Genomic DNA, 18,323 nt, shown 5'->3' with positions numbered 1-18,323 from the left:
CCAAGACATGGGGGAGGGGTCCCTTACCGACAACCTTGCTGCAGGTCCCAGAGCTCCAGAAGCCCATCAAAGGCAGTAAGAAAGAGGGCACCATCCGAGAGGAATGAGCAAGAGGAGACCCCATCACAGCCACTCACCAAAGACTTCTCCTCCTATGAGAACGAGCAGGGAAGCATGCTCAGAACATTCCCCTGACCCCCAGTGTCCAGCCACTCCAAGCTCCAACCAAAAAGGAGGCCAAGGCAAGAAGGGATAGAGAAAGGGTGGCTCTCTGGCCCCACATCAGGAGCTTTGGGCCCCACTCCAGATGTGGGCCAAGCCTCGGTTCAAGTGGTGCCACATCTCCCCTATGCCCAACCCCATATGCATCCCCAAGTCACAGAAGATTCTGAGGGGTTTGTGTATGTATGCACACATATATACATATATGGCAGTGGGAGCTGATATGGGTGGGAGGCAGAGAAAGGGAGTGGCTATGGCTGTGGGACCCACTTCTCCAGCCTAATCTGCTGTTACCTTCCTTCAAGCACCCTCTGCTGCAATCATTCCCAGAAGTTTCCTGGAAACATTCTCCCCTGTGCCTTTTACTCAACTGGAATGTGTGCTCTTGCCTGTCCCGTGTTCTCCCGGAGGTATCCAACTCACTCCGCTCGTCTATATTATTCAGTTATGTTTTGGTTCCTTTTCACCTTGTATGTCTTCTCTTTCAACAAAATGGCCATTTGGTAGGCAAAGACAGGTATGTACCTGGAGATGCTTAGTACAGTACAGCCTTAGTACAGCCCTGAATGGAAAGGTATGCAGCAAATATTTGGCAGGTGTGACTGATTTAATACCAAGCCTTTGATTTTATGTGAGGGAAACGCAAGTTGCTGAATCAAACAGGGTGATAACAGACGGGGCTGGCTTGCTGAGGTCTTCAGGACAGTTTGTGAGGCTTTTTCTAGAGGCAAACTCTGCCCACCTTGAGTGTCATACCTGCCAGGTTCTCAGGTCCAACAAGTAAACCATCCCGTTGCCAGTGCCAACAGCAGCTCTTTGCCCACTGGGGGAGAGGGCCACCGCTGTGGGGGATGAGGAAACTGCCAGAGATAGGCTGGAGCTAGATAAAGAATGGGAAGAAAGGGAGGAAACCAGGATTTCAGAGAAGGAAGGGGCCAGGAATTCACACTTGCATTCCTGTGCCTGAGTCCCCTCCTCCTTTGTGACTCTGGTCTGTCTTTCTTCTCTAGTTTCAGAAAGGGCTGTGGCTTGCTCTCTGACAGGCTTCCCAGTACCCGGGGCCATGGACCTTACTTCTGCTGGCCCTCCACGGTGTGGGGTTTATTAAGCCATCGTAGCGTGTGCTGGGGGCGCCATCGCTGGAAAAGCTGTGGGGCCTGGTGGCAAAGAGGTGAGTCCAGGGGCTGGTTGGCTGCCTGCTGGGGCAGGAGCAGGGGGTACTGGCTGAGGACAGGAGCTTGCTGCCTCAGGAACGTGTGAAACATGGCAGTCTCAGCCTCAGGAAGACTTTGCTCATCTTCAGGGACAGAGGAAGCTGTGGGAAAGATGCGGAGCATCACTGGGGAGCCAGCCCATAGCCCCATTAACCCCAGTACCGAATATAGTCATATGATGTGTCAAAATGTTAAGTCTTGAAGCCTTCTGGCCCTACATCAGGAAGACCCGTTAAAAGTACAAAGCCTTAGGCCCCACTCTGGACCTAGGGAACCAGAATCCGGGAACCCAGAGATCTGTAATTTGAACAACATTTCCAGGTAATTTTAGGCCTGTTAAATAAAGTTTGAGAACCTTTGATCTAAGAGATCGGGGCAGAAGATCCCCTGAAAATCACCTCCTTACCCTCTTGGCCTTTTCGGCCTGGAATAGAAATTTAACTGTTCTTTGCATTATACCTCCCGCCCCCCACCCCCCAGCACACCCCCTGTGAACACACCGAGGAGGCCCGTATCTCAGAGAAGCCACTGACTTATCTTACCGTAGAGGGCATGGGCCTCCAGGAGCCGAGAAACCAGACCCAGTTCCAGGTGTGCAGCCACCACATGGAGATTGGTGAGGAATTTTGCAAGAAGGCCACGGTTCCCGCTCTGGAGCTGGGAAGATTGGATGGGACTCGTTAGGATGTGAAGAGGCAGGTGAGAAGGAAGAATCTAGTTTTAGACTCTGTGCAGCCAGGACCTCGACCTAGGAGCTGGGACAAAGGACATGGAGGAAGAGGGCAGGAAAACTGGATGGAGAAAGGTAGAGAGGGGTAGCGGTAGTGGTGGTCAAGGGGGAGTGGGGTCTCAGAATAGTCAAAGCAGTTGCCTGGGAGAAGGTGCCTATGGGATCTGGAGACTAACCAGGTGGTAAGGCAGATCTGCCAGGGCCTCAGGAAGGCAACTTCGGAAGGTGCCTGAGGCATCAGGGTCACAGGTCTTCCAGAGCTGAGCTGCAGGTGTGGGTCAGAGTAGACAGTGAGACAAGCTCGGTCCTGAAGCAGCTCCAAAGATTGCATGGCACAGGTCACAGCAAAAGCCATCCACCCACTGGGGTGGCAGGTGAGGGCGCTAGCCGAATGGGAGGACCAGTGGGTGGTCCTGGCTTCCAGGCATCGGCCCCACCCTCAGTCTCCCGGGGTCAGTTTGGGCCAGTTCAGGCCGAAATCACCTGCGATGAGGACGTGTGCTGTCTTCTCCAGCCCCCGCCTCTTCCCATATCGACATTTAGCTGCTGTCCTCAGGGGCCCGGCAGGGAGGCAGAGCCGGGCACCAGCACGCTCGAGAGGGCCCTCCCCTAGCAGACTGTTCTCATGTGAGGGAGAGAGGGCAGGAGAGGAGGGGAGGAGGTCTGTCAGTGAGCACCTGGCATAGCTGTGGGCTCCCGTGCCCATCCCATAGAGTGGTAAATTGAGAAGCAGCCCATTTGGAGCCTGGGAGACAGGTGTCAGGGGCTATATCCAGGGAAGGGTGGAATGAAGAAAGGCTCCCACGGGGCCCGGGCTCAAAGACAGGAAGGCACAGGAGATTGGTGGGAGTCCAAGTAGGGGCAGCTGTACCTGCGCAGACTCTGGACGAGGTAGACAAATGGGCCCATGGGGTAGGGGTCCCCACTGTTGCCAGAAGCCACTGCTTCTTCCCAGCTCTCAGCACCCCTGGGAAGTATCCGCCATGCACTCAGCACTCCATGCAACTGGTCCACGGTCAGACCTAAAAACCCCAGATCTCTGAAGGTCCCACCAAACCACAGAGTGTACCCATGCCATGGCACCCGGTCCTCCTCATACCACTCACTGAGCCAATGCCATCTAACCCCTGCACATTCCGTCTCCCACGCCACCCCAACCACTGACCACTACATGTGGCTTCAAGGGTGGCCAAGGCTTGGGGAAGGATGTCGGGGCCATGTTCTTGCTCCAGGGTGCCCAGGATGTGCTGCAGCAGCAGCGGGACAGTGGAGGGCAGGGTCCGGAGTCTCTCAGACACCTGGGAGAAGAGGAAGACTGGGCTTCAGACAGTCGGGGGAGGAGAAGAGGCAGCTTTCATGGTAAGGAGGGGAGTTGGCAGCAGGAGGAACTGTGGGAAAGGATGAGAAAAAGAAGAGAAAGCATGGGGGAGATCCACCCCAAGGCGGCACAGGATGAGGGCAGGAAAAGTAGAGGGATAGGGGTGAAAGGAGCCAAACGAAAGAATGGGAAGTGGATTAGGACTGAAAAGATGAGCAGTGAGGGTTTACGCCCCCAGCCAACCTGCTCATAGAGCGTGTAGAGCCTCAGATGATCGGTGACCAAGCGCAGGTAGAGCGGCAGAGAGGACCCCCGCTTCACCAGCAGCAGCCACATCTGACGAGACAAAGGGGACTCAGTGCAGGGAGCAGACAGCAGGGCTGTGCCTCCTCTGAGAGTCCCCAACAGGCATCACCTGATGGCCTCACCTCAGAACACAGCCATCCCTGCCCTCCGGTGCTATGCCAGACCCTCTTTCCGGAAAGCCCCCAATGGTTCAGCCTAGCGCAACCAGTAACCACAGCCTTACTCCTTCCCTCATCAGAACAGGCCCCGGGAGGCCATTCACCAGGGGTAAAAGGCTGGCTGGTATTATAAGGATTCCCAGTTATTGATAGCTTCCACTGGCACAGAGCTCCTTCAGAAACCAAGGAGCAGGCTGCACGGGGTCCTCACCCCCACCACCCCTGGCCTACATCCAACCTGGTTGTTAAAAGGTGACTCCTCCAGCCGTTTCCCGTACAGAGCCAGCTCTTCTCTCACCAGCCGGGCCCGGGCAGATGGCTCCAGGGGCCCCAGGGCCACCACATGGGCACCTTGGCTCTGCTCAAGGGTCTCCACCAGGACCGCATCAGTAGACACGCTCAGTACCAGGTGCACCTTCTGTGATATTTGGGCAAAAGGGAAAGGAGGTGGAAAGAAAAAGAGCAGGACAATGTTGGAGAGCCCCCTTCCCCACTACTGCATCCCACCCCACTTCCTTCTCACTCACCGGGGGAAGGGTCTTTGGGATCCAGTCTGAGACTGGCTGCCCATGCTGACCCACCAGCCTGTCAGCCCCATCGATGATCAGCACCAGGGCTTGGCCACTTTTCAGGGACTGAGCATACTCAGGCAGCAGCCTCTGCTGGAGCTCCCATACTAGGCCCCTGTGTGTGCAGGGTAAGGACTAGGGTCAGCAGGAGAGGAAGACATACTGGTAGTATCATATGGCATCAAGAGGCTGGGCTAATGGGGGATACACACCGGTAGGTGGTGGGGAGGCTGCTTGGCTTTTGCAGTTGGCTATGCAGATAGGCACAGAGGCGTCTGAGCAGGGTGAGGGCAAGACCCTGGTCTGGGCGGGCCCCTGAAAAGTGGAAGAAGACTAAGGGGACCACCTTAGCCCCACTGGGAGCCTGCAGGGCTGACACAAGAGATGCCTGCATGGAAAGCAAAGAGAAAACATGGTTATGTTTTCCACGCACAACTCCCTGTGGCCCACTTCCTTTGCCCAGACAGCACCCCTTTCCTCCTGCCCAGGGCTCTGAGACTATGTACCAGGAAGGCCGTCTTGCCCTGTCCCGACTGCCCAGTCACCAGACTCAGCTTCTCTCGGTGAAGCATTAGCTGCTTCACTGTGTCCCGAAGAAGGTGCGGTCGGGCTGGACTTGGTGGGCTCTGCAGCTGCTGGAAGGTGGCCTGGACCAAGTCATCATCTGGGATGGAGACTGGCTGTTCCAGCTGGGCCCTAGGCTGAGGGCATATGGGCCAATAAATGACAATATTTCTATGGCCCCAGAACCCCCAGGCCTGAAAACTCACAGAGCCCCACCGAGTTACTTCCCATCCAGAACTACCCAGACCACTCCCTTCTCCACTCACCTGGCCATAGGTGCCCCTGCTCACCTGTAGGTAAAGCTTCTGGATCATATTCCACAGGTCCTGCAGAACCAGCTGCCCAAACTCTTCCAGCCCCCCAGCATAGGGTCGGCCAGCTGCCACACCCCCCCACTCACAAGGGTAACTGTGGGCAAAGCGAGCACAAGCAGAGTTAGACAGGGCCTGGTTCCCCTCCCCATATCTCTCCCTGCAGGGGCTCTCTACCTCCCCCAGCTCACCTGCGACAGGTAAGCCCTTCCCGTCTGCTCAGGAAGCTTTTCAGTTCTGAGATCTGATGTGCAGCCTCTTCAGACTCAGAAGTAAAGTCAGGTTTCCATGTATCTGGTACAGAGCTGACCCCCAAAGAGACCCCAAGAGTGGTATACACTCAGACCCCAGCCTCTCTTCACCCCCAACCATCAGACCTGGCTGTGGTTCCCTGAAACTCCTCAAGTGGAGATTGTTGGGGCCAATTCCACGTTAAAACCTGTTAAAACCCTCAGGCCTGCCTGGGCCTACTTAGCCATAATGACTCCATGTTGTCTAGGTAGCCATTTTGTTGTTTAATAAATGCTTCAGCAGTTACTGATACCGGTTCCAGGTAACCGATGCCAAAACACATACCTAAAACAAGGCCATTTTGTTGTTTAATAAACACCTCAGCAGTTACTAGTATCGGTTCCAGGTAACCATTACTAAAATACACAGGTAGGAGACATCCAGTCAGCCAAAGCCACATATGTAGATGTCTGCAGTTGTGCCCTATAAAACTAGCCTGTAAGACCAAGGGGTGTTCACTCTCTTCGGAGGAGGCCCTGGCTGGTCAGTCTGACTTCTAATGCTTGACATAGAATAAAACTTTACATAATTTTCACTTTGTCTCAGCCTCGTTCCCCTGGCCAGTCAGTCTAACTTCTAATGCTTGGCATAGAATAAGGCTTTGCATAACTTTCACTTTGTCTTAGTCTCGTTCCTTTGATAACGGACCCAACAGAAATCTCCTGGCTTCAGAGGCAAAGCTAATGTGGTGCTGTGAGGCCAGCTATCCGAGCCCCATGCGCTCTTCCAGCCTCCCCCGTCCTATACTCTGAATGCCAGGGAGAGAAGACATGGCCACTGAGCTGAGCCCCAGACACAACAGCAGGTACCTTAGGAAGTTGGCATCCCGGAAGTAGATGAGAGCCGGGGCAGAGGGCTGCAGGCGCAGGCCCCGATCCAGGAACTGCATCACCTCCATCTCTGTCACAGAGCGGCCTGGAGGGTACTGCTGGGCCTGAGGGGAGAGGGCAGAAGACAGGTGGTTTCAGTCCCAGGTCACACTAACCCATCCCCCGAGACCTGCCAAGATCCCAGGGCTCCAGCATCTCAGTAATGTTCCTCCTTCCCTCCTGCCAGATACAAGCCAATAAAACACAGCGACTAGCTAACATTTATTGAATGCCTGTCAGGTGTTGAGCATTTTTAAAAAACAGATTTCTAATTCTCAAAATAACTCTGCAGTATAGACACCACTAGTCCTCTTTAATATATGGGGAAGTGGAGGTTGGATTACGATAAGCCATGTCCCACAAAGTCACACAGTCTGTAAATGACAAAAGGGACATCAGAATCCAGCTCTGACAGCAAAACCTGAACAGACCTTCCCTCTTACCTCTCGCATCCCTTGGCCAACTGAAAGATACTTCTCAAAGGAATCCCCTCATCTAGGACTTGGCCACTTGTGCAGTCTTCTGCCTGGGATTCACTTCAATTCTCAAGGAGATGCCTGGCCATAGTCCCAAGGTTCCTGACACCCTGGGGTTTCTCTCCACCCCTGCCCAAACTCCATTTCCTCCCCAGACCCTGCTCCAGCCCCGCTGTCTGCCTTACCCAGCGGAAGTGAGGATGGTCAGGGAGGTTGTAGTTGGGAGGAACGTAGCCATAGCGAGAGCCCAGAATCCCCACAAATAGCTGCGAATTCTCCACCTCTCCCAGACACACTTCCAGTTGTCTGCAGACATGGTTATGGAAGCACCAGATCAGGGAATTCAGGTACAAATAGGAAGGCAGAACCATGGCTCAAAGCCAAAGCAAGCTGCTCTTGTTAGCATCCAAAGAGCTCCCCCTGCCCTAAGCCCTCAGCCCTCCTTGCAACCTCCACCCTACCCACATCAGTTCTACCACACAAGCCCCTCACCCCTGACCTGGCTCCCCTTCCCTGTGGCCCCCTCACCTGTTCCTACGGGTCTCTTCCTCAGTGATGCCCCAGCGCAGGTCGATAGCATGAAGGCTGATGTGGTGGGGTGCTGCTCGGGCTTGCAGAGCTGGCAGTACGGACCGTAGCAGCAGGTCCCGCTCTCCATGCATGTCCCGGAAAGTGGAGGAAATGAAAAGCCGGATGCTGCACCATCTGGGGGTAAGCAGAGGCCTAGGCTCAGTCTAGCTAGGCTTACCCTAATGCACAAACTGGTACAAATAAGGTCTGATGGACAGCAGCAGCAGAGGGGGTGGGGTGTGCAGTAGGCCTCAGAGCCCTGGAACATAAACCCTACTTGCCATTTCTCACACACCCTCCTTGGTCAGCTGATCATTAGACACTTACTATTCACCTACCGTGTGCTCGTGACAACATGGTGAAGAAAGCACAATCATTATCTCCCTTTTACTAATCAAAAAGCTAAAGCATCAAGAAATGAAGAAAAACAAGTAGCCCAAGATTCAAGCTACTATTTGGCCAAGCTGTGATGAGAAAGCCAGAGCCTCTTCTCCTGAGCCCTCTGCCTGAGCCTGCCTCACCCTCTGACCCCCTTCCCCAGTAGAGAGAAGAGTTGGCTCACAATGTGACAACTTCCTCTGGCAGAGGAATCCCTACCTGGGAAAGAGGAAGCATACCTTGGTGAGTAGAACAGGAGCATCTCAACATCCAGAAATGCAACCACCTGCCCACTGCCTCTCCCAATTCACAAAGGCATAGAAACATAGACCAACCGAGGCTGGGAAATCAGAGCCAAGTGGCGAAGAGTGTTCTCTTCCAGTGGCCGGAGAGACAGGTCCCCTGTCTTTCCTGGGGGGGGTGGAATCTTGAATATTTTGTCCATTTGGCCCACATGTTCTAGAAGACGGGAGGCTCCACGCTCTGCAATGAACCTGACATAAATGTGACCAAATAAATAAGAGTGAATACCAGAGGCAAAATCAGATCTTCCAAGGGGGCAGGGGACAAAGATACAGCTAGGGAAGGTCACCTAATTAACCGGAGCTCCTTAAGAAGACAACCATAAGCAGTTAATGTAGACTTAAAATAACCAGGATGCAGAACCACCCAGATAAAGGAAGAGAGAAGAAACCCAGCTCTAGCCCTCCTGCTATGCATGTTTATCACGGGCTTTCTTTGGGCCAGGAGCAATTGGGCTGGTAAAGGTGAAGATTTAAGGTTAAAGATTAAGGCCATCCCAGAACTTCTTCAGCTCTGTATCAGCTATAAAAGCTACCTGGAAAAGGAGGAATGGGCATGAGTCTTCCTAATAGCAGCTGATGCCAGTGGAGGCATATAAAGGAAAATGTTGGGGAGAAAACAAGTAAGTGAGAGAACATGGAAAGAAAGACAAAGTAAAAAGATTTCTATAAATTTGGATTCTATAAATAAACTTGGCATGAGATTTCCTCTGGATCAAGAATGAAAAGAGGCCACAAACAATGAATAGAAATAATATGACCAACTCTTGAGTTGTTCCCTTAAAAACAAATAGTACAACCTTGCCCATCCTTTATCCTTCTGCCTCCTATATGTAACACAAAGATGAGGGCTGGAGCTGGAGCAGCTGTCTTGAGCCATGAGGTGAAAGCAGAATATTTGAGGATGATGGAGCAGTAAAAGGTGACTGAGCCCCTCTAACACTGTTGCTGCTATACCAGGATGGCTGCAGAAGAGCAATAAGCTTCTATATTGCTTAAAAAAAGAAGTAAAGGGAGTAGAAGCCAGGAAATCTCGGAAAGATGTTCTAACAAAACCCCAACCCCTTCAGTGCTCATTCAGTACTCACTTCAGTATCCCATCAGTGTAGCCTGAGAGAGTCACGCTGTTGGGATTCGAATCTGGTAATCTGGCAAAGGAAGAAGCAGTCACTAGCCATCAGAAACAGTGCCAGGAGCACAGAGTCACTGCTTTCTAGGATGGATACCCCAGCTGTGCACTTTGAATAGGGTTATGTGCTAGGCTGGGGCATGGAGCAAGGCTGAAGACTTCAGAGAAAGCTCTAGTACTTAGGCAGAGATAGGGACGTGCCTGGTGAGTGGGAGGGTCCCAAACTACAGTAGGGGTAGAGAGGAAATCTGGGAACCTATCTTCTGGCACTGGACAAGGAGTTAGAGCATCCTTACATGTTACATGTCCTTTGTAGGGGGACAGAAACGAAGAGGCACTTGGAATTCACATGCTGCCAGAAAAGCTGTTTGGCCTCATTTACCAGTCTGTTACACATAGTGTTGCCAAAGAGGATGACCCTGTCCACCTGTAAGATGAAAAGGAAGGGGCTGGGATCAGGAGGCAGAAGGACAGAAGAAATGCTAATAAACTCAGGATATCTAAAGAAAAGATTTCTGGGGATTAGGGGATTAGGACAGCTCTGACAGGAATGGAAATTGCTTCTCCAGAGAACACTGAGGTTGGGGGAAGCCACTACCACCTGACATGGAGTAAGGAGGAAGGGGGGAAGGGAGGAGGGCTGCTGAAGCTGGCTAATTCAGGCTCACAAGAGCTGATCGATAAATTTTTAGAGAAGTGCTTGGGTGGCTCAGATCATTAACTGTCTGCCTCCGACTCAGGTCATGATATCCAGGGTCCTGGGATGGATCCCCGCATCAGGCTCCCTGCTCAGCAGGGAGTCTGTTTCTCCTCCTCTCTCTGCCTCTCCATTTGGCTTGTGCTCTCTCTCTCTCTCTTTCTCTCAGATGAATAATGAGTAAGTAAAATCTTTTTTCAAAATTTTAAAATAATTTTAAGAATTTTGTGAGCCAGTTGTTAAACATGGCCACTACTAAACATTAAATTGTATAAACTTAAATTATATTAAAAATGAAGGCAACAAATACTCAAAACTCATCACTTCCTAATTCTTTTACTACATGTTACCATTATCTACTCTTGGTCTTATTTACATCTACTGTATCTATACTGTAGAAATACCATGTAGTGCTGTACTACTGGGCATCACTTCCCAACTCTGCTCATCGATACCATGTCAGTAGCTTGAAATCAGCTGTGATAGGAGTATTTACACCATAGAAATTAGCAAATGCTATTAACAAAGACTAATTTTTTCCAGAGAGCTGGGTGTTAAGCATTCACCAACACACCACTGGATAGGGTGCTACAGCCAGCTGGGAGTGGATGTGGGTACCGTACTTAGTTTGAAAGATGATCTTCAAGAAATTAGAGACATCGGTTGTGGAGGGAAAAGTGAAGGAGCGGGAGGGCTTCTCAGGGACTGGGACTCACAGGGACTCTTTGGGCAGCCAGGGACAGCAGGTACTTCCCAAAAGTCTGCAAGGACCATTCACCCTCTTCATCCAAATCCTGAAGAAAAGAGTCTTATGTTCCGTGTTGGCATGGGAGATCATCAGTAAGCAACAAACACCATTTTCTGCTTGGGAAATCTTCAGAACTATCTATATCCAAGCCTTTCCTGATTTATCAGGCCATGTCAAGGACTGTGTCCATTCATGCATTTTTGCTTGGTGGGGGTGGGTGTCTGACCTGGGCCTGAGCCTGGAGCATGCTGGCAGTCTTCAGGATACCTTCTTCTGCTTTAAGCACAGCAGTCCTCATAGTGCCTCCTCCACAGAATAAAAGATCCACCTGCTCCGCCCGTGCAATCATCATCCCAATCAGCAGCAGCACATAGCTTATGGGGGGCTGCTTGGACAAACATCACAGTGAGATACGGCCACCCCCCCAACCCCCACATTTTTAATGTAAGTTCCATGTCTAATACAGGGCTCAAACTCACCACCATTAAGATCCATAGTTGTATACTCTACCAACTAAGCCAGCCAAGCCAGCCAGATTCCCCAGCTCCCTTATTTAGAAACCTACCTTTACCCATCCAGCCCTGGAGGTCAAACACTCCACTGGTTGGGGAAAAGGGACAAAATCCCCAGTTAGGAAGGGATAGCTTCAGCAGCTCTCAAGAAGAGCTGGTCAGGGAGAAAGGTGGAGAAGGACCAGGATTCATGCCCAAATTGAAAACTGGGATATAGGGAAATGAAAATGAGACATACTTTGGTGACAGAAATTTAGAGAGAATTAAATACCAGCCAAATGTGAAAAACAGAAGTATTATAATGCAGGAACAGGCATTAGACAACATTCTAGGAACTGTCCCTAGGAACCAGGGTCCAATACTGAGATGCAAATGCATGCCATTTATTTCAGGTCTGAGTACTTCCTTGGGAAAACCATGTCTGGGAACAGGATACCTCTCAGGATCCCCAGCCCCTTTTCTAACCCCCAACCTTTTAATTTTTTTCTTTTTCTTCTCTCTCTCTCTTTTTTTTTTTTCTTTTACCCCTTGCAAGTTGCTCTTCCGACAGAGCCCCTCCGTCCCCATGTCCGTCAGATAGACCAAGATGGTGCGGCCAGGCAGCGGGGGCAGGTTGTGCTTCACAGAGATGTTCACGGCTGTCTCCAGGGCCTGCCGGTACCGAGCCAGCATCTCACCATCATACTTCCCCCATCTGTCAACAGAAAAGACACAAACAGAAGGGCTCAGGGGTTTCTCTACTTGCCGTTTTGAGGAAGATGGGAAGATGAGAACTTGGCACTCCAGCAATGAGTGTTTCCGCCCCTGCCACAGCTCACCTCCACTGCCGGTAGGGGAGACTGGGGCAGAACTTCCCCATTCCCATTCCAAGGGCCTCTACTGACCTTTCTCATGGCAGAAGAGGGGAGTCATCTGTGGACCCACTCTCTGAAATCGTTTGCCACACTTCCCACATAAATCCGTACCTACTTCATGAGGCAAGATTTAACTGCTACATACTTTTAATTGTATTTTAAAGAACAAATACTAACTCATATTCTGAAAACCAGCAGTTAAAGAGGAAAGAAGAGAACATTCATCCATTCATCCCACCTTTCTAGTAGAATCTCTACTTCAGGGTAACTGAATAGTTTAAATTGATAGGAGAGGTTCTTTTTAGAGTTCCAGCTAATAAATATGGGGAATGATAGAAAACTCCCACTCTAGAGTGGCTAATGAAACAACGGGTTCAGACAAAGATCACCAAAGCATGAACCATCGACTTACAGAGAAGAGATCAGGCTATAACCACTCAAAGGCATGGGTAGCATCACTATGAGTAGGACCACCAGAGCTTTGGTGTCCCCTGATCTTGTATCTTATTACAAGGCTTAAAAAAAAAAAAAAAAAAAAAAAAAAAAGGTGGTCTCATTTACAGGATACAAAGAATCCCCTATGAGAAATAGTCTTGCAAGGAAAAAAAAAGTGAATCTTAAATCTATGTAAGCCTTTAGAGTTAATACCCTCAGCACATGAAACAGAGAAACAAGTTAGAAGACACCATGAGGAGGATGACAAATCCAGAAAGTGGGACACACTGCAGGATCCCTGAAGCCAGTTTCTATAGTAAGTCAATGGCCTGAAGACAATGAAAATATTAAAAGAGATATAAGAGACTTAATAGTTAAATGTAATGCGTATGCCTTGCTTGGATTCTGATTTGAATAAAATTGTGAAATCATAATTTTGAGATGATTGGGAAATTTGAATATGGACTAGATAATAAAAGATAATACCAAGGAATTATTATAATTATTAGGTTTATTAATGACATTCTAACTACATAATAAAATGTATTAAAAGACACATGTGGAGATAGGAAAGGATGAAATAAAATTATATTATATGGCATTTGTTCATAAAACACCTTCCCAGAAAAAAGAAGAAATGGACCACTAAAAGAACTATGGTAAAATCTAGATAATTACAGAATGTGGCTAACAGTTTTATGAGAGTCCATTATAATATTCTCATTACTTGTGTGCATGTTTAAAACTTTTTTTATAATAATTTTTTTTAACATTTTATTTATTTATTTGACCAGAAAGAGATCACAAGTAGGCGAGTGGCAGGCAGAGGCAGAGAGAAGGGGGGGGAAGTAGGCCCCCTGCTGAGCAGAGAGCCCAGTGCGATGGGTGGGGGGGGGGTGCTCCATCCCAGTGCCCTGGGATCAAGAACTGAACTGAAGGCAGAGGTTTAACCCACTGAGCCACCCGGGCACCCCTATAATAATGTTTTTAAACTAGAAAATTCAGTATTCTTTACCAGTGCTATCCAACAGAATTAAGTTACAGTTAATGAAACAAAATTAAATTTCACATGTAACTAAAAATTTTTAGTAGCTGCAGGAAGAAAGTAAAAATAAACCGGAGATATTAACCCAATATGACATTTGATTAAACATATTAAACTATGTTCATTTTAACATGAAATTAATACAAAAGTTACAGAGGAGATATTTTACACCCTTTTTCATACTGTCCTCAAAATCTGGCACATCTCAATTCCAACTCGCTGTGTGTGGCTCGTGGCTACTGAGATGGCCAGCGAATGTTTGTTTTTTGGACTGGACTCCAGACTTGACTTTTAAGTTGCCCTGGCTTCAGCCATGCATTCCCTAGTAGGTTAGATGAGCCCTGCCTTTGTCTTGAATGAAGATCCTGTTGAAGCATCTAAAGGGCAGAGTGCCGGGACTTCAACAACCTTACAGAACAGGTTTTATGTCTGACTTTGAGCCTGCTCGGTGGTTATGATCTTTACATGTATAAACTAACAAACAAATAAATAAATAAAGACAGGACAAGAGAGAGAGAGAAAACAGATATCATGGAGAAGAAAAAGAAACTGAACCAGAACAGGAGCAGAGGATACTACCATACACTAAGAGAAAGGAGAATGTTGCACAGATTCACAGAGCCCCCCAGAAACCAATAAAACAATCCCAGATAATAAATTGGAGGCCTCAACATAGTTTTTTTCTCATGATTTCTCCATAGGACAACATTAAAGGCAAGGTTTGCCATGCAAAAAGTTGGAACCAGACAAGTCTGAGCCACTGGGGCAAACATATCTTCACAGAATAAAAGTTGGGGTTCCCAGATGACTCCCGAGCCCTGTAATGGTACCTCTTGTTGCCCACCCTTTGCTCCCAGATAGCATAGCATGCACAGGCACAGGCACACACACACACACCTGGCCTTTTGTATTTTCAGCTTTTCCCACTTGAGCTGCTCATATATCACGGGTATCATCATTGTTGTCCGAAGTTTCTGGCGACTTGGGTTGAAAGGATACCTCCGATAGGTCATCCAATTCTTGCTCTTTTTTGCATTTCTAGTCATTATTGAACACATCAGTTTTGTATTGGAAGGGAGTGGCAATGCTGTGTGGCAAACAGGTAAGTAAGTGAGTCAGTGTCAGTCAGCCTGTGCTCTCCTATTGTCCTCCCACCAATACCTGCCCTAAACCCTGACCCTCGGGCTGGCAAGTGTCTGAACTCTGCCCACCCCACATCCTGAGACCGGAAGGCAAGAGGCTGAAACATACCAGTGCTCCTAATTCATCTACTCTCAGACTCGGGAGACAAACAGGATTCGGAAGATAGATAATACCTTTACTTTTGAGTCGAGCCTCAAGGTTATTGATGGAGTCATGGGCATTAAGGAATCTGAATGGGAACTGCCGACTGTGGATCACCGAATTCTGGAAAGCAAGGGAGGGGTCAAGAGCAACATATCAGGGAGAATGGGGGTGGGATTAATCAGGCTCCTCAGGGACCAGGAGTACTAGATAACCACTCTCTTAGATTTGTGGGAAAATGAGGAAGGATAAAATGGATATTACAGAAGAGATACAGAAAAAAGTGGAGAAGAATAAAAGAAAAAGAAAGCTGTCAGGTAGACTATGAAAAGAAGGAAAGAAGGGAGGGATGGCTGAGTGGCTCAGTCTTGAGCATCTGCTTTTGGCTCAGGTCATGATCCCACGTACCCAGGATCATGTCCTGCATCAGGCTCCTTGCTCAATGAGGAGCCTGCTTCTCCCTCTGCCTGCTGCTGCCCCTGCTTGTTTTCCCTCTCTCTTTCTCTCTCTGACAAATAAAATCTTTAAAAAAAGAAAAAAAGAAAAAAGAGGGAAGAAGTAAAGGAAGGAGGCTGATTTCTTTAATATCAGACTCTCTCTGAAGTCAATTACATCATAAAAGCGCCTCCTCTTGGTAAATCCGTGATCCAAGGAAAGTTCTTATACTTGAACTGTCTCTGCCAGCAGAGACAGCAGATCTGTCTCTGCCAGCCTATCCATATCTCCATACCTATTTATAGCCCACATAAAATAGCTCGTGGCCAGGACCTTCCACAGCCATGAGGAAGAAGCAGCAGCATCACTGCACCCACCTCTAGTCCCCCTGCCCTCCCCCACATACCTCATGCTGGAGTCTCTGGAGTACAAGCTCGTGGTGGCGGGCACTGATTCCAACCCGCAGCAGGTTGCACAGATTCCGAAGCATGGCCATGAAGGGAAGCTTCCCATTGTCTGTGGAAGGTCAGGCACAGGGTAAGGAAAGCAGACAAAGGATGAATGAGGAAGGTCAGAGACCAGAGTAAGACATTCAGAGGCCACAAAGAAAATGCAGAACGGAGAGAGTGAGGTACTAACATACAATCTACCCTACTCAAAATGTTTCAGACATCTAGAAAGATGAAAACAGAATTGGCCTAAAGTGTGGTGCAAGATTTATATAACATTGTTTACAAGACGGCTGTTTGAATAAACAACTCCTATTGTTGCTTTGTCTGCTGGTCCAGCCACGCAATTGGGCTGAACCAGCAAAATATATTCTCTAATCTAGAGTAAAGATTTCCAAACATTTTAGGTGATGAAACATGAAATTTTCTAGTGTAAGTTTATTTATTTATAAATTGTATACATGTAGTGTAATCATCGGGTTAATATTTCCAGGCACAACATAAGCTAAAGTAAGGTTCACCTTTAATAATAATGTATATAAATTCATATTTCAAATAATCTTCCTGGAAATTTTTAAGTTTTCTGGCAAAATTCTTGTGAGATCTGATTAAATAGTCGTTATTTTTCATTGAAATAGAGGTGAAGAAGATTTGCACTAAAGCAGAATTTCACCCCTATTACTTTCATATTGTCCATTAGTTCTGTGATATTAGTGTCATTTTCAAGTCATAGTTTCTTGATAATAACGTCTTTAAGGCTTATGTCTACTTCAGATGGTTAGTTTGGTTAAGACTGAATAATAATTCTAAATCCACTTACAATTCAAAGATAAGTTTGGTAAGTCATTATGCAGAAACCAAAAGAGAGTGAGGGGCTCTGTGGACGCCCTTGTACTAGAGAAACCCTATTCTTCCTCCACAAACCTGAACTCTCATCTGTGCCATGTACCATACTACACACAGACCGAGTGACCACAGGGGCGCAATCTGTTTGGTAAATATTGGGAAAATCCTTTCCTTTCTTTCTTTTAGACAAGGGAAACCATAAGTCTGAGGTGTGATATTTTTCTTGGGTACCCCCAGAGGTGCTTTCGGACCACCTTAGAGACATGGCCTGTCAGCCCCCAGCCACGTTCCCAGGCACTAGCAGCAGCTTCTGTCAAGAGAGTGGTGGTGTCTTTTTTTAAGGTGATTTAAGTCTCATTTGAATTACAAGATAGAAGCTTCCAGCCTTCTGGAAGTCCTGCAGTTCTTGAGTCATAATTCTATTCACAAACTGTATAGAAGAATTAGGTTGTGCACACCATGCAAATGGTGGGGGACAACTCATAAACAATTACATCCTTTGTCAGTTCATAAATTGTTCTCAACTGTTGCTATGTATGAGAGGCTTTCTAGATCATTTAAATAAGAAATTAAGTCCAATATCATATTTATGATACTAGAAAATAAATTTAACCTTTATCCTTCAGACTGAGAAGTTCACTGATTTCATTCAAAAAAACTGCTAATGAGGGCACCTGGGTGGCTCAGTCAGTTAAGCGACTGCCTTTGCCTCGGGTCGTGATCCCAGAATCCTGGGATCGAGTCCCACCCATATGGGGCTTCTCCTACTCTATGGGGAGTCTGCTTCTCTCTCTCCCTCTGCCTGCTGCTCCCCATGCTTGTGCTCTCTCTTTCTCTGTCACATAAATAAATAAAATCTTTAAAAGAAAAACTGTTACTGAGTTATTAATGAGCCTTGTGGTCTCCCAAGAGGGGGTCTGTATATCTCTTTTTTTTTTTTTAAGATTTTATTTATTTATTTGACAGAGAGAGAAATCACAAGTAGGCAGAGAGGCAGGCAGGGGGTTGGGAGAAGCAGGCTCCCTGCTGAGCAGGGAGCCCAACAGGGCTCCATCCCAGGACCCTGAGTTCATGACCCAAGCCAAAGGTAGAGGCCTAACCCACTGGGCCACCCAGGTGGAGGGGTCTGTATATCTAATTACATTTTGTCTTATATTTTATTAGTATATTTATATTTTTATACACATTTTCAGATCTAGGTTTATATATTTTATGTATTCTCTCAACTACATAATTCATTAGTACATATATAAAATTGTTTAAATTATATATACATATATTGTGATGTCAAACAAAAGTTTTTTTGCAATATATGATCAAAAAACTCTGGAGTCTAGAGGATTAGACTATGGGCATTAGACTGAGCCTAGACAAATGTCACAGTTTTAATTTTTAAGGGCAGAGGGAGGAAGTACAGATGACATACCAGAATCAGCTACACATCCTGGCTGCCATCCAGGCAACTTTCTCCTGTTCCACCCAAAGTGTCAAATATTGGGGAAGAGGTTGTCAGGCATGTGTGTGTGTATGCATGTGTTTTAATGCCCATGTGATTCTCATGTCTATACTCCCAGCGACAACCACACAGTGAGAACCATGACAGATAAGCAG

The 18,323-nt window shown here is 47.9% G+C and overlaps 1 protein-coding gene across 3 annotated transcripts in view; it reads right to left on the bottom strand.

The window, feature by feature from the left end:
• The window catches only part of TEP1 (telomerase associated protein 1), a 38,277-nt gene that overhangs the window by 8,947 nt on the left and 11,007 nt on the right, over positions 1-18,323 (bottom strand). For all 3 annotated transcript variants that reach the window (XR_004285756.1, XM_032343155.1, XM_032343154.1), the window contains exons 10-36: positions 15,824-15,933; positions 15,015-15,105; positions 14,596-14,785; positions 11,890-12,058; positions 11,079-11,237; positions 10,821-10,898; positions 9,704-9,834; positions 9,367-9,426; positions 8,312-8,470; positions 7,557-7,733; positions 7,214-7,334; positions 6,493-6,617; positions 5,584-5,697; positions 5,372-5,489; positions 5,024-5,218; positions 4,730-4,905; positions 4,476-4,632; positions 4,187-4,366; positions 3,728-3,820; positions 3,332-3,464; positions 3,038-3,188; positions 2,650-2,783; positions 2,343-2,431; positions 1,979-2,093; positions 1,297-1,537; positions 979-1,102; positions 28-152 (exon numbers count right to left, since the gene is read on the bottom strand). Coding sequence is in view for 2 of the 3 variants with exons in the window: in XM_032343155.1 (XP_032199046.1) it covers positions 28-152; positions 979-1,102; positions 1,297-1,537; positions 1,979-2,093; positions 2,343-2,431; positions 2,650-2,783; positions 3,038-3,188; positions 3,332-3,464; positions 3,728-3,820; positions 4,187-4,366; positions 4,476-4,632; positions 4,730-4,905; positions 5,024-5,218; positions 5,372-5,489; positions 5,584-5,697; positions 6,493-6,617; positions 7,214-7,334; positions 7,557-7,733; positions 8,312-8,470; positions 9,367-9,426; positions 9,704-9,834; positions 10,821-10,898; positions 11,079-11,237; positions 11,890-12,058; positions 14,596-14,785; positions 15,015-15,105; positions 15,824-15,933 (3,715 nt within the window). In the remaining variant the exon portion in view is untranslated. The remainder of the gene's footprint in view (positions 1-27; positions 153-978; positions 1,103-1,296; positions 1,538-1,978; positions 2,094-2,342; positions 2,432-2,649; positions 2,784-3,037; positions 3,189-3,331; positions 3,465-3,727; positions 3,821-4,186; positions 4,367-4,475; positions 4,633-4,729; positions 4,906-5,023; positions 5,219-5,371; positions 5,490-5,583; positions 5,698-6,492; positions 6,618-7,213; positions 7,335-7,556; positions 7,734-8,311; positions 8,471-9,366; positions 9,427-9,703; positions 9,835-10,820; positions 10,899-11,078; positions 11,238-11,889; positions 12,059-14,595; positions 14,786-15,014; positions 15,106-15,823; positions 15,934-18,323) is intronic.

The sequence above is a fragment of the Mustela erminea genome, chromosome 5 (assembly GCF_009829155.1).
Source record: "Mustela erminea isolate mMusErm1 chromosome 5, mMusErm1.Pri, whole genome shotgun sequence".
NCBI lineage: Eukaryota > Metazoa > Chordata > Mammalia > Carnivora > Mustelidae > Mustela > Mustela erminea.
This window is presented reverse-complemented; position numbering and strand designations above follow the sequence as displayed.